Here is a 13,533-nt window from a genome sequence, read left to right as displayed (position 1 = left end):
TAATCCTTTATTAGTCCCGCAGCGGGGAAATTTGCAGACTTACAGTAAAGTGCACACAAGAGACATAGTAGAAGAAGACAAGCTAAAAAAAATAAATAAATAAATAAATAAATAAATAAATAAATAAATAAAATAAAACAAGTATTATAAATAAGCAATAAAAAAAACAGTAGAAAAAACAACATTAACTGAAATATTATATTGACAGACAGAGAAAAAAACAACAACTATTTTAACTTTTTAACTTTTTTAACTATTATTGCACAGTGTAATGTGTGATGTATTGCACAGGTTTTTATTGTCATGTTATTTTTACTTTTTATGCACAACAATAATTTGCATTCATTATAATAATGCTAATATAGACTGTTTAGTTTGTGCAGATTGAATGCTTTTCTCCTTGGCCTTCTGTGCTACTGGATAAAACATTGTTGATATATATATGTGCTGTAGTTTGCAGAAGGGGGCGGGATGCTTTTATTCTGAAAGGAACACGGACCGGATATTATTGATCTGTTCAAGCTCACGTAGCAAAGTTGCGTGATATGCGGTGAGGATGAGGGCTGTGTTCATGTCAGCGAAGGTATTAGCGACCCTGTCAAACAAACTCACAGAGAAGTGGCACTGATCACCTGTGTTAAATGGACATTTCTTGACAGGAGCCCTCTGACGTCACGGTAAGCGCTTCAGAGTCGCACATGTTGACGTTGTGTTTAGCTAGCGGAGGTTTAAGCTAGCTGCAGCTACCAAACGACAGGTCTGTTACAGGCCCGCTGCACGGAGAGCTAACGTGTCCTGCAGGCTAACAGCACCTTAACGTTGAATCATTGGCAGTGTTTTGCAAAAACAGTCATCTGACTATATATATAATGCTGGCAGAGATGCAGAAGCTAACATGCTAGTTAGCTTCTGCAGCTGGTTGTTAATGGGAGAAACTACTGTGTGTGTTTGGCGTTGTCAATGCAATATGATGTTCTTATCCTGCAGCTGTGTTTAAATAACACATAATGAGTGTGTGGTTATTATTATTATTAAGCTAATGCATAATCACTGCCTTGTGGTGAGGGTCCCCCCTGTGTAATCTAATGTCTTAATGTTTTTTTACAGCTTTTTCTCGGGGGAAAAGAGTAAATGTCATCTGACCCCCTGGAAGAAACACCCCAGACCCTACTTTATGTTTTGTCGGGAGGCCATGACTGCTGTCAACATCACCAGAGACATCCTGCACAGGCAGATCCGAGTGAGTAAACAAATGGCTCCATCAACCAACAAACTGACAATTTGTCTCATCAGATAAATAAATCATTTTGTTTTGGGCTAACCTGAAAAGACTCCTCAACCAAAAGGAATATTCACATTTTATATTGATCGTCTCTTAAGTACAAAGGTCTGATTTCAAATGTGAACTCGTGTCTTCAGGACAAGAGAGCATCAGCCTTCCAAAGGTCCTATCATGTGACTGACCCTTTCATCAAAAGACTTGGACTGGAGGCTGAGCTTCAGGTCAGTGTGACAGTGTGTGTGTGTGTGTGTGTGTGTGTGTGTGTGTGTGTGTGTGTGTGTGTGTGTGTGTGTGTGTGTGTGTGTGCATGAAGAGGGTAAGAGTTGTTGAAAGTGAGGGGGATAGAGAAAACGTTTCTGTGTCTTATCCTAACTTACAGTTTATACTGTCTGTCTCAACAGGGTCATACCGGCTGTGTGAACTGTTTGGAATGGAATGAACGAGGAGAGTAAGTCTTATACATTTCACCTCATGTACATTACAGTCTCCAACCTAGGATCACTGGATCCTTTACAGAATTATATAACTGTGGTCTTAGTAAAAAACAATTAGTATGCTGTTCTACTCATGTTTTATTGCCAAAAAAAGATACAACAAGACCACCATGTCTCACTCACTACTCTGTTATGGGATTGGCATGCCTCTAAGCATTGCTCTTTAAGCAGTTCATTATTGCCTTACACTTGACACCATCAATGCTCAAGGAGGTCAATCACCAAAATAAATGACAGTTCAGTTGGGGGAAAAAATGCCAAGAAAAGCCGTCGGCAATGGATTCAGCTCGTGCAATTCCTGCTGTATTAGACCTAATGACTTCCCCCAAGGTCTAGTCTAGTAAGTGTATACAGAGATGTTTCTATTGCACATATTAACGTGCTTCACAAGATAAGATTTGAAATGGCTTTGGTAGTAATGAGTCAAACAAATGTAGCTTGACTTGTTCTGGTGATTTTTTTGTTGTTTTGTTTACAGTTTACTGGCCTCAGGCTCAGATGATCAACATGCCATCATCTGGGATCCGTTCAGAAAGAAGAAGCTTACAACTATGCACACGGGTCATGCAGCAAATATATTCTCCGTTAAAGTAAGGGCGACAGATTGTAAGATGGCTGCATTGAATGGCAGGAGGGAACGTGGGCTGAAATCATTTTACAGTGGCTCCATTTCCATACACATAGATAATCTAGTCATAATGCGATTTAATTGTATAATGATGTTGTGTGCAATAATCCTCTGCAGATAGAACACATTGCTCCACCTCACTTTACTCTTTCTTGAGTCATTAACAATATCTCACTACGATACAAATTCACTTCCTGTTCATTAGGTGGCACTGTTGGACATTTAATGAGTTGCTTCCTGTTTGATTGAAAGCTATCTTTGTACACGTTCGACTATTTTTAAGCTCTTCAAGGCACAGTTTTACGATAGTTTCCACACAAAACTTGCAACATGTGCATAAACTGTAACTTCATAACAGAAATCAAATAAGGTTAAATACTCGAGGGATAATGTCACAGTCTAAGATAATATGGAGGTGACGTTTACAGCTGTTAAACAGATTATCATCCCTAGCATTGAAATGGTAATATCAATAAATTTGTTTTATAAGTATTCTCTAATGTAAAAACCTTAATCTGTGATAACTGGCCATAATCGAATCACTATGTGCTTGATAGAGAACCCATCGTGAAACATTGTGAACTCTGTGTCCGTGCTGATCAATTCCTTCTGGTGTTTTTTGTGTGTACATACAGTTCCTCCCTCACTCGGGGGACAGAATTTTGATAACGGGTGCGGCCGACACAAAGGTCCACGTGCATGACCTGACGGCGAAGGAAACCATCCATATGTTTTCTGATCATACAAACCGAGTGAAACGCATTGCCACAGCACCCATGTGGCCCAACACCTTCTGGAGTGCTGCGGAGGATGGCATCATCAGGTAGGAATTAAATCACCTTGTGATGTTGAACAAAGTCAAAACGATATTCCATGCCTAATTTAGCTACAGGTAACGCGTTTACTTTCTCGTTGTTTACTTCAGACAATATGACTTGAGGGAGAGCAGTAAGCGCTCGGAGGTGCTTATTGACCTGACGGAGTTCTGTGGTCAGCTGGTTGAGGCCAAGTGTTTAGCTGTCAACCCACGGGACAACAACTACCTGGCAGTGGGAGCCAACGGGCCTTTTGTTCGCCTTTATGACATCAGGATGATTAACAACTACAGGTCGGTCAAGTTTCTGATGTCATTCTATGGAAATATTTATTCAGCAACCACTCAAATGTGGCAATTTCCCCATTCCAGGTTTTGAAATACATGTACACATGCACACAACTGTGTTTTAACCAAGTCTGTTTTTCGTTACACAGGAAATCTGTAAATCAGAGCACATCAGCAGCTGTGCACACATTCTGTGAAAGGCAGAAACCCATCCCAGATGGAGCCGGGCAGTATTATGTTGCAGGTGCACATAGAGTTTATTTGTCTGGTATCAAATAATGTAATAGGTTCATTTGTTTTCTAATTACATAGTATTGACATGAGGAAATGTTCAGTTGAATAACACTACGTTCTGTTGGAATGCTCCAGGGCACCTGCCAGTGAAGCTCCCAGACTACAATAATCGCCTAAGGGTTCTGGTGGCCACCTATGTCACCTTCAGCCCCGATGGCACTGAGCTACTAGTTAACATGGGTGGCGAACAGGTAATGCCTCTTAGAACAAACAAGGAATGGTGAGAGGAGTTATTTATTTCTGTTTCAGTGTTTAAAGATTTGATTTGTTTGTTTATCTTTATGGTTCTTCTAGGTGTATCTGTTTGACTTGACATTCAAACAGAGGCCATACACCTTCTTGCTTCCAAAAAAGTGCCAGTCAGGTAGGTCTGTGCTTTGTATACAGTACCAGTCAAAAGTTTGGACACACCTTCTCATTCAATGGTTTTTCTTTATTTTTATTTTTTTCTACATTGTAGATTAATATTGAAGACATCCAAACTATGAAGGAACACATATGGAATTTTGTGGTAAACAAACAAATGCTCAACAAACCAGAATATGTTTTGTATTTTAGATTCTTCAAAGTAGTTGAATGAGAAGAGTGTGTCCAAACTTTTGACTGGTACTGTACATTACCAAAAGATCTTAAATGGTGCCTCATAAAGAAACACAAAGTACCATATCTTTAATGATTTTGCGGTTTCTGAAACTTTGCCTTCCTAGGAGATGTGCAGAACGGAAAGACAACCAATGGCGTCTCAAATGGAATTGTTTTGCCAACCAGCCATAATAGATTTGCCGGAAGCAAGATACATTTGAGGTTTGTCTGTTAACCCTGTCAGTGATTGTTTTTTACATCGATTGGCCAGTTTGAAGGTCTGAACGTGCTCACACTATGTTTCCTCTGCTCTCTTTGTTTTAGTTCTACTGAGCTCCCTGCTCACTTGGAGACGATAAAGCAACAAGCTAATGATGCATTCGCACGGCAGCAGTGGACTCAGGCCATCCAGCTGTACAGTTTAGGCATTCATCAGGCCAGCTGCAACGCCATGCTATATGGGAACCGGGCAGCAGCATACATGAAACGCAAGTGGTAAGCCTCTTTGCATCACTACATAGAGATTGATCATCTTCTGAACGCTATACAAGCCGTTATCAAATGATTGTTTACTTGTGTGATTGGCAGGGACGGCGACCATTATGACGCCCTTAGGGACTGCCTGAAGGCTCTGACTCTGAACCCTGCTCATCTGAAGGCTCATTTCAGGCTGGCACGGTGTCTGTTTGAGCTGAAGTATGTGTCTGAAGCTCTAGAGTGTCTAGATGATTTCAAAGGAAAGTTTCCAGAGCAGGCGCAAAGTAGTGCCTGTGATTCCTTGGATAAAGATATCAAGGCTGCTCTCTTCACCAAGACAGAAACAGGTAGAAAGAGTGTACTTGTACAAACCACACTGCCACTGGGTAACTCCTTCATTTACAAAGTATGCAAATGAATTTGGGAGAGTGAAGCAGAGCTAAAACATAGATGTTTGCTGTTGTGTTGCATGTATGCTATTTTTGCACATCAAGAGTAACAAAAAAAGCTTTTGTTTATTTTGTTAATGTAACTGATCAACTCTGTGGTAATACGTTTTTTTTACGCCCCTCATCAGCAGAAGATAAGAAGGCCAACAGCTCCATTCGATTCCACTCATTCAATCGTAAGGAGTCCATCCCAGAAGATGAGTTGGTGCTGAGGGAGCGCAGCTTCGACTACAAGCACAGATACTGTGGTCACTGCAACACCACCACTGATATCAAAGAGGCCAACTTCTTTGGAAGGTCAGTAGATCTCACTGGCAGTCTGCTGAGGCCTCACTAGGGGGCAGTCAGGAGCTCTGTAGCTCAAGACAGAGATCAGTAAATAGCGCAAAAACTGACTGTGAAATTTGTTAGCGCAAAAACTGACTGTGAAATTTGTTTCCATTCATAAATATATGTTTAAGGAAGCTGTACCTACTAGGTTTTGTGATTTGAGAAAAAGTGAAACATTTCTTTTAAAGTTTAAATTGTCCCTTTTTAAAATCACAAAGACCTTTCATTTGTGTGACATTACAGATTGTAATAGAGTTCACATAATGTAACACAAAGCATAGTTCCCATTGAATTGTATACCAGAATGCCCGGCTGGGTTTCCCTGCACACCACAAGTGGGGAATGTCCTGGTTACACACCTGTACGGCGAAGTGAGCAATTGTTCTGTGAAAGAAGTACAATGTAAAACGGTTGCACAATTTCATGATTTCCCGAACGACATTTCCCGGGAACATGGCTCGTCAGGCAAGTCTGAGTGGTTTCTCTTTCTCTGCAGCAAAGGCCAGTACATTGTCAGCGGCTCAGACGACGGCTCCTTCTTTATCTGGGAGAAGGAGACCACGAATCTGGTGAGGATCCTGCAGGGCGATGAGTCCATAGTCAACTGCCTGCAGCCCCACCCCAGCTACTGCTTTCTGGCTACCAGTGGTATTGACCCTGTGGTTCGATTGTGGACCCCTAGACCAGAGGTAAACAACTGAAACATATTTCTAAAAACATTTTGTCATATTTTGACAAAAGCTGGGGAACAGTGTGTGTGTCATGATTCCATTACATAATTCCTAAAAAAGAAAACTGATTCTTAAAAACATCCTTTCACCATAACAGCTTATTCTGTTTCCCTCTCTCACCGTTACGCTTTCTCCTCCCCTCTACTACGCTCTTTAATGCAGACAGAGACTGAGAACGGGCGAGTGGTGGAGGACATGGAGAGTGCTGCTCAGGCGAACCAGCGGCGTATGAACGCCGACCCCCTGGAGGTAATGCTGCTCAACATGGGCTATCGCATCACAGGCCTGCGTGGCGTTGGCCCAGATGGCTCGGATGACGAAGACAGCTCAGAGGGACAAGTGCAGTGTCGGCCAAGCTAAACAAACTGTCCGCCATTCTAGAGAATGGACGAAGGAAGCAAGGCACTCTCCCAGCTCCTGTTTTGAATCTTTATTTCCCCCCCAATCTGACATAAACATTGATTGAATGTCATGTCACACCTCTGCACTATGCACCGCCCTCCCCTTGTCCAAAGAGAGGACTGGTGGAGACCACTTTGGGGAGAGGAATTCATGGAGGGTTGAGAAGACGCCCATCTCGCCCCCTTCAAAGCACCAAACTCAGCAGCTCCCTCCACAGGGGGGACACCTTTTGAGGGGAGCTCCTTCCACGTCACTCCCCAGTTTCTCACGAAGAAGGAGGAGCTCAGCACTTATCCCTCCTCAGGTTTATGTCGGAGTGACACACAACACGCCTGCGCTCGGACGACCTATTTTCAGGTCAGTGTGGCCACACAGTCGCATAGAGTGTCCTCAATGGAGGATCGGATCTCAGTCCGGAAGACGGTGCTTTGTTGCATCTCCAGTCGGCTCCACAGTTGGAGCTTAGAGTCTTAGAGCCCGCTCATCTCAGAAAGGCTGCACACCCAAGTTATTAATTCTGAGTTAGACTTGGTCATGTTTTCAGTGTGTATGTTTCAGAGTTTTGATCACAGGAAGCAGAAAATGAATTGTTGCTCTAATGAATTTTGTTTGTATCTGTCAGAAAAAACAAGTGTTTTCTTCTGCCAAAGGTTGTCATTTCAATGGCCAAGGATTAATGTCTGCTTTCTTTGTTTCATTGAAACATAATTCTGCCATTCTGTACTCCTTTTAGTCAAGAGGTTTTACTAGAATAGATTGTTGACAAGATCAACAAGATATCTAAAGAGAAACATTTGTTAGAAAAAAACAACAAATTTCTTTTTGGTAGAAATCAAGTCCCATTGATTGCAAATGTTGTTTGGCATGAAACGTCTGTGTGCAATTTACGTTGGGTATGAGTGGGGCATATATTTTTGGTAGTTTTAATTATTTTTCAATGAATTGAAATTACCAAATTGAATTAATATTTTTGGTATATGGCAACATGGCGCTAAATATTTTTTGGCTAGCTAGCTAGCTGCGTGGCTCTAGCAATAGTCCTCCGCTGCAGTCAGGTGTTCAGTCCTGCTTGCATGAGGCTTCTCTGATTATAGTTGTGGCCAAAAAAAGGACACAGAGCCATCCCATCTGTTGCTCAGAGAACAGTTCATTGGGGCTTCTTTGCCCCTAAATAGGGTAAATATTAAGTAAAGGGTCCTCAAACACATGCAACACTCGGCTACCATGTGTTTTACTTTGTTTATTCATTTGAGATACTCTGTTTTTCTTTGAGGAATCCTACGATAACCTTTGTTGCAATACAAAGTAAAGAATAAAATTATTGAACACCTTGTCTGTATTCTCTTACTTTTTTTTTCTTGAAATGATAAAAATGAATGCTGAATTGTTTGTCCTTTTTAAGTGTAACAGTTACACAACAGATAGAGCAGTACTGACACATTACTAACTATAATGTGAAGATATAGTGTAGGTGAGGCTACGGGGTGACTCAGATACCCTGCTCATTCATCAGTGTCATCTCTGCTCCCTGCTTTTGCTGACTATTGTGCAACAAATATGAGGACAATACATCACAAGCATGAGTAGTTAGGAGCTCATCTTCTGCCCCATATACTGAGCAGTAATGAGGTGACCCAGCTTTGGGAGTAGTGGTGGTTACAGTGATGAAGAACATGGTTGAGTGAGCCTGAGTTTGGGTGCCAAATAAGGCTGAAACACCAGCTATTTGTAGATCTTTGAAATGTCTGTCCAAATAATGATGACATTAACGACACATTAACTTTTTAAAATCTCAAAAACTCGGATTAATAACGGATTGCTCTTGTCTTTGGAGCAGTGGAGACATGTATTTATGAATATCATACAACAAATTGCCTATTTCGAAATGCTTAAAATAAAAAAATTATAAAAGAAAATATTAATAATATAGTTGTTTTGTTAGAACTTTGTCGACTGTAACCTCGCTGTCCTTCTTAAACCTGATTAAATGATAAACAAGTACACCATACGCACAAATAAGCTTGTCAGGAAGGCCAGCAGTGTGCTGGGGTGTCCACTGGATACGGTGGAGGTGGTGGGAGACAGGAGGATGATGGCCAAGCTGTCATCCCTGATGAACAACACCTCTCACCCCATGCAGGACACCCTGGCAGCTCTGTGCAGCTCCTTCAGCCACCGGCTGCTTCACCCCCGGTGTGTGAAGGAGAGGTACCGCAGGTCCTTCCTTCCTGCTGCTGTCAGGCTGCACAACCAACTCTGCTCCCAGCAGACCACATGACACATGACAATAATAACATGACAATTATTATATTATTATATTCCTTTATTGATCCCCATGGGGGAAATTCGGGTGTTGCAGCAGCTCAACTACACAGAAACAGATAATAAATACACATATTATACAATAAAATAAAAAATAGAATAAAATAAAAAATAAGAATACAAATAAAAAAATGTACAGTATATCCACAGGGGGGGGGGGGGGGGGGGGGCTGGTCAGCATGATGACAGACTGTGGTCTCCGCTGTTGTTGTACAGTCTAAAATAATAATAAATAAAAACAATAAAAACATGACAATAAAAACACTGTGCAATAATAGTTCTAATAGTTTTTTTCTGTCTGTAAATATTATATTTCAGTTATTGTGTTTTTCTACTGTTTTTTTTATTGCTTATTTATAATAACCACATGACAATAATAACCTGTGCAATACACTACACTGTGCAATAATAGTTAAGAAAGTTAAAAATAGTTAAAAGTTGTTTTTTTTTTTTTCTCTGTCTGTAAATATAATATTTCAGTTATTGTGTTTTTCTACTGTTTTTATTGCTTATTTATAATACTTGTTTTTTATCTTTATTTTTTATTTTTCATTTTTTATTTTTATCTTGTCTTTCTTTACTATTATTCTTAGCTTGTCTTCTACTATGTCTCTTGTGTGCACTTTAACTCTATGCTGTTGTAAGTCTGCAAATTTGCTCGGGACTAATAAAGGATTATCTTATCTTATCTTATCTTATCTTGTTTTTTCTCTGTCTGTAAATATAATATTTCAGTTATTGTTAGTTTTTTCTACTTGCTTATTTATAATACTTGTTTTTTTATCTTTATTTTTTATTTTTCATTTTTTATTTTTATCTATCTCTATGTCTCTATGTGTTATCTTATCTTATCTTATCTAATAAACGGTGGTGCGTTCACGGACCGGCAGTAGGCTCTGGACTCTGCCGCTTCCACGCCGCCTGGCGCCGGCTCTGCGTCACTGCCTCTCTGGTGTCGCTCCAGGCAGTGATGGCGGAGGTGGACGAGACCGACATCATGATGAACTACAACGGAGATTTCTTGAAAAGCGACAAGAAAACCAGCCGCTACCCGTACTGCGTTGTCTGGACACCTATTCCCATCCTATCGTAAGAGGCTCACATGTGTTGTTTTGCATGATTACAGCATGTTGTTAGATGTGATGAAGCAGGTTTATGTTGTTATGCATGGATCTCATGTTATCTATTCCCTGCATGCATTGCATTAACTCGTTTGTAATTGATTGCATGCATTGTGATTCACAATCAATGCTATCTGTTGGATGCATCCTGCAGGTGGGTGCTCCCCTTCATCGGTCACATGGGCATATGCACCTCTTCTGGAATCATACGAGATTTTGCAGGATCATACTTTGTCTCCGTGAGTACTGATTTCATATTTTATGTTTTCTTAAAAACTCAAATCATATGCATTTGTCAGCTACAACGGTAGTTTATTCTCATGTAACAGTTCACTTCAGTGAGAGAGAAGTGAACCTTTAATCTGAGCTGTCATGCTGACGTGCAGAGTAAAGCTGCTGAATTGTTAATGAATAGGAGTTGCAGGCATAGCTGTATTCCACTATACCAGGGGTGGGCAATTATTTTTCCCAGGGGGCCAAATGAGCAACTGAAAATATTTTTGGAAAATATACATTTTATTTCTATATAAAAAGCAGTAAATGGCATTGTTTTGACCGCTGGTAAGAGTGTATGTTATTATTTGGCAATTAAAAGGTGAGGTTAGCTTTCAAAAACTTTTCAAAAATATCATTTATTCAAATAGAATTTCCAAAATGATAAACAAAATGTGAAACATTTGACTCATTTTCACATTAACATTTCATTTTCACATTAACATTAACATTAACATTTGACTCATTTCACATTTTCACATTAATAACAAAGGGCAAAATAAACAAGACATGTCACTGAACTGTGTAACTGTGTAAAGGAAAGTGTCCCAGTTTTGTAGCCTTTTTCACTTTACATGCCTATATTAAACATTTAATGTTTTCAGAACTGTGCAAAAAAAAAAATATATAGTGACTATACCTTCAAGCATAAATATATGATTTATTGAATAATTCAAAATGTGGTTTTTTTGGTTTTTTTCAGGAAGACAACATGGGCTTTGGTAGACCAACAAAGTAAGTATTAATCAATATATTGTGTATTAGTTGTAATTTAACAAGTACTCCAAACCTAATCACACATTTAAATGTACGTATTGGTTGTTCACTAATATTATAGGTATTGGAAGCTCGATGTGGATAAAGTTTGTGGCATTGGTGATGCTACATGGGACAAAGCAGTGCATGACGCCTCCGAGGAGTACAAATGTAGGCCGGTAAGAGGATATTTAGGATTCTTGACACACATATTTCCACATTATAAGTCATATTGTAATAACTACTTTTTCTGTTTTGATGAAGCACAATCTGTGCTTAGATAACTGCCATTCCCACGTTGCCATGGCCCTCAACCTTATGCACTACGACAACAGCACGTCTTGGAACATGGTGAACCTGTGTGCGCTGTCTCTTATTCGTGGAAAACATGTGAGGTTAGTATTTGTTATACCATGAAGAACTGTTCACATAAAGAACCAGCCACACTACCAGGTTAGCATCTTGTTCATATAGGTAGATACATTTAGTTATAGAGCGTATATTTAATCCGCCTCTCTGTTCATGCATGATAGTAGGATCTTCTTTTGCCATCACAAGTTTAATTGGATTGCAGTTCACTGCAATATTGGGTAATAAGATTTGAAAACCATATCATTTTATCTAAGAAACAACTAATACTTTTATCAGATTTAGCGCCCATTACATTAGAATTATATTACAGTCGTTTGTCAGACACTTTTAAGGTTTAATGTCTTGGTCAAGGATGCTTGTAAATGTGGACAGAAGAAGCCTGGGATGAACCAACAGCTAATGTTTTATCCACCCTGGGATCTAGTTACAGTTGGAAACATGTCAATATCTAACACGCTTTTTTTTTGTGCTGGTTGTGACATCACATGGATTTGGTCAAATCAAGTCAATTTTATATTACAAGTCCCAAATTTGCCTCAAAGTGCTTTACCATCTGTAAAATGTATTCACTCTAGAATAACAGATGGCCTCAATCCCTAGACGCCCTCTTTGGAATGGGTAAATTTTATTGTGGAATGGGGAAAAAAGATAGCGACAAAAGTGGGATTCCTCTTCCAGCATAGACAGACATGCAGAAGGCGTCGTAAATACAGAGAGGTGAAAAGAAGCGGTCGTAAAATCACACGCAAGCAGGGTGAAAATATGGTTGCTAACAGCTCTGGGCCAAACTCACTAACATGTACACGGTCATTTTACATTGTACTGCCTCTGGATGTTAGTGAACATTAAGAGACATCTGGCTCAGAGAACCCCCCCATTATTTTCCTCTGACCCACATTGAGACGTCCCTGTTTGTGGTGCCTCTGCACACACACACTCCCAAAGCACATTAGTCTTTTTATACAGAAGGGAAGCCGCGTAATTCATCACTGACAGCGGCGCTCCCCTCTGTGTCACCACTGGAGGTCACCTCTCCAGTGGGGCTCCCTGCACCGGCTAGGTGAAAGGGACAGTAGGACGCGGGCTGGGGGTGCGTTCAGGGGTAGAGGGAGGAGCTGTGGGCCTCTGGGAGTAAAGAGATTGGACCATGTGATACTCAAACACACCTCACATGTCCTTGTCTGTCCAAAAAACACAAGGGAGGGTTTTTCACATGTCCAAGTGGTAATGATTACTCTTAACATGTTACCCTCTCTGTATCCTCCAGCTGGGCTGCGTTCCTCAAGACCTGGCTACCCTTCTTCATGCTCTGCGGAGTCCTCGCCATGTTCATCCTAACATTCAACCTACAGTAGTGGAGCGAGAAGTTCAACGGGATGACTCATAGACTTTGGTTATACTTTATATATTGTTATTGTCTGTTGACGTGAATGATGGTGACGTTTATTTGTACCAAATATTACAAATGAAGGACTTTGTTGTGTGTTTGTGATGTAGGCTCTAGGAGGGTATTTAAGGGCAAACCCTTGTTTGTGTTCAGTTTTTTTAAATCAAAATGATGTTTTAACTGTTGATATTTTGAATCACACAGTTGGTTCTGTGTTTGTGTTTTGCCTATTAAGAATTATACAAGTATTACGCCACAGTGGAGCAATACTGTTAAATCCAGAGAGATACTTTTTCCAAGAATAGCACTGATGAACGCACTGGCTAATGTACATCTCAGTGATGAATCACCACCGAATGGATCAAGAAATCTTAATGCTGAAAGTATTCATCAATTATTTGTATAAGAAATATGAGTCGCTACCAAAGATAGAAATGATGTAAGACACACATGTGAAAAATGGCGGTATTGCGCTGTAAAAAATGACCTTCTTCATTTAATCCTCCTTTTTCTGGTGTATAAAGACGAACA

The 13,533-nt window shown here is 40.2% G+C and overlaps 2 protein-coding genes across 3 annotated transcripts; both read left to right on the top strand.

Moving 5' to 3' along the window:
- Positions 1-528: 528 nt before the first annotated feature.
- On the top strand, positions 529-8,104 carry wdtc1 (WD and tetratricopeptide repeats 1). 2 transcript variants are annotated; one of them, XM_054621552.1, is made up of 16 exons: positions 529-677; positions 1,108-1,240; positions 1,420-1,503; positions 1,684-1,730; positions 2,255-2,366; positions 3,040-3,227; positions 3,330-3,512; positions 3,656-3,750; positions 3,876-3,991; positions 4,095-4,164; positions 4,508-4,604; positions 4,707-4,877; positions 4,971-5,206; positions 5,440-5,605; positions 6,135-6,327; positions 6,532-8,104. In XM_054621552.1, the coding sequence occupies exons 2-16, from the start codon at positions 1,175-1,177 to the stop codon at positions 6,727-6,729; spliced, it is 2,022 nt and encodes a 673-aa protein (XP_054477527.1). In that variant the 5' UTR covers positions 529-677; positions 1,108-1,174; the 3' UTR covers positions 6,730-8,104. The 2 variants fall into 2 exon arrangements, with proteins under 2 accessions (XP_054477527.1, XP_054477526.1); XM_054621551.1 differs by having other exon boundaries at positions 5,437-5,605.
- A 1,947-nt stretch (positions 8,105-10,051) lies between these two features.
- On the top strand, positions 10,052-12,970 carry LOC129110190 (transmembrane protein 222-like). Its single transcript, XM_054622379.1, has 6 exons — positions 10,052-10,182; positions 10,369-10,453; positions 11,191-11,222; positions 11,326-11,422; positions 11,508-11,638; positions 12,883-12,970. The coding sequence occupies exons 1-6, from the start codon at positions 10,064-10,066 to the stop codon at positions 12,968-12,970; spliced, it is 552 nt and encodes a 183-aa protein (XP_054478354.1). The 5' UTR covers positions 10,052-10,063.
- The last annotated feature ends 563 nt before the right edge of the window (positions 12,971-13,533 follow it).

The sequence above is a fragment of the Anoplopoma fimbria genome, chromosome 20 (genome assembly GCF_027596085.1).
Source record: "Anoplopoma fimbria isolate UVic2021 breed Golden Eagle Sablefish chromosome 20, Afim_UVic_2022, whole genome shotgun sequence".
Classification (NCBI taxonomy): Eukaryota; Metazoa; Chordata; class Actinopteri; order Perciformes; family Anoplopomatidae; genus Anoplopoma; species Anoplopoma fimbria.
Note: the sequence above shows the minus strand (reverse complement) of the source record. Positions and strands in the feature narration are given on the sequence as shown.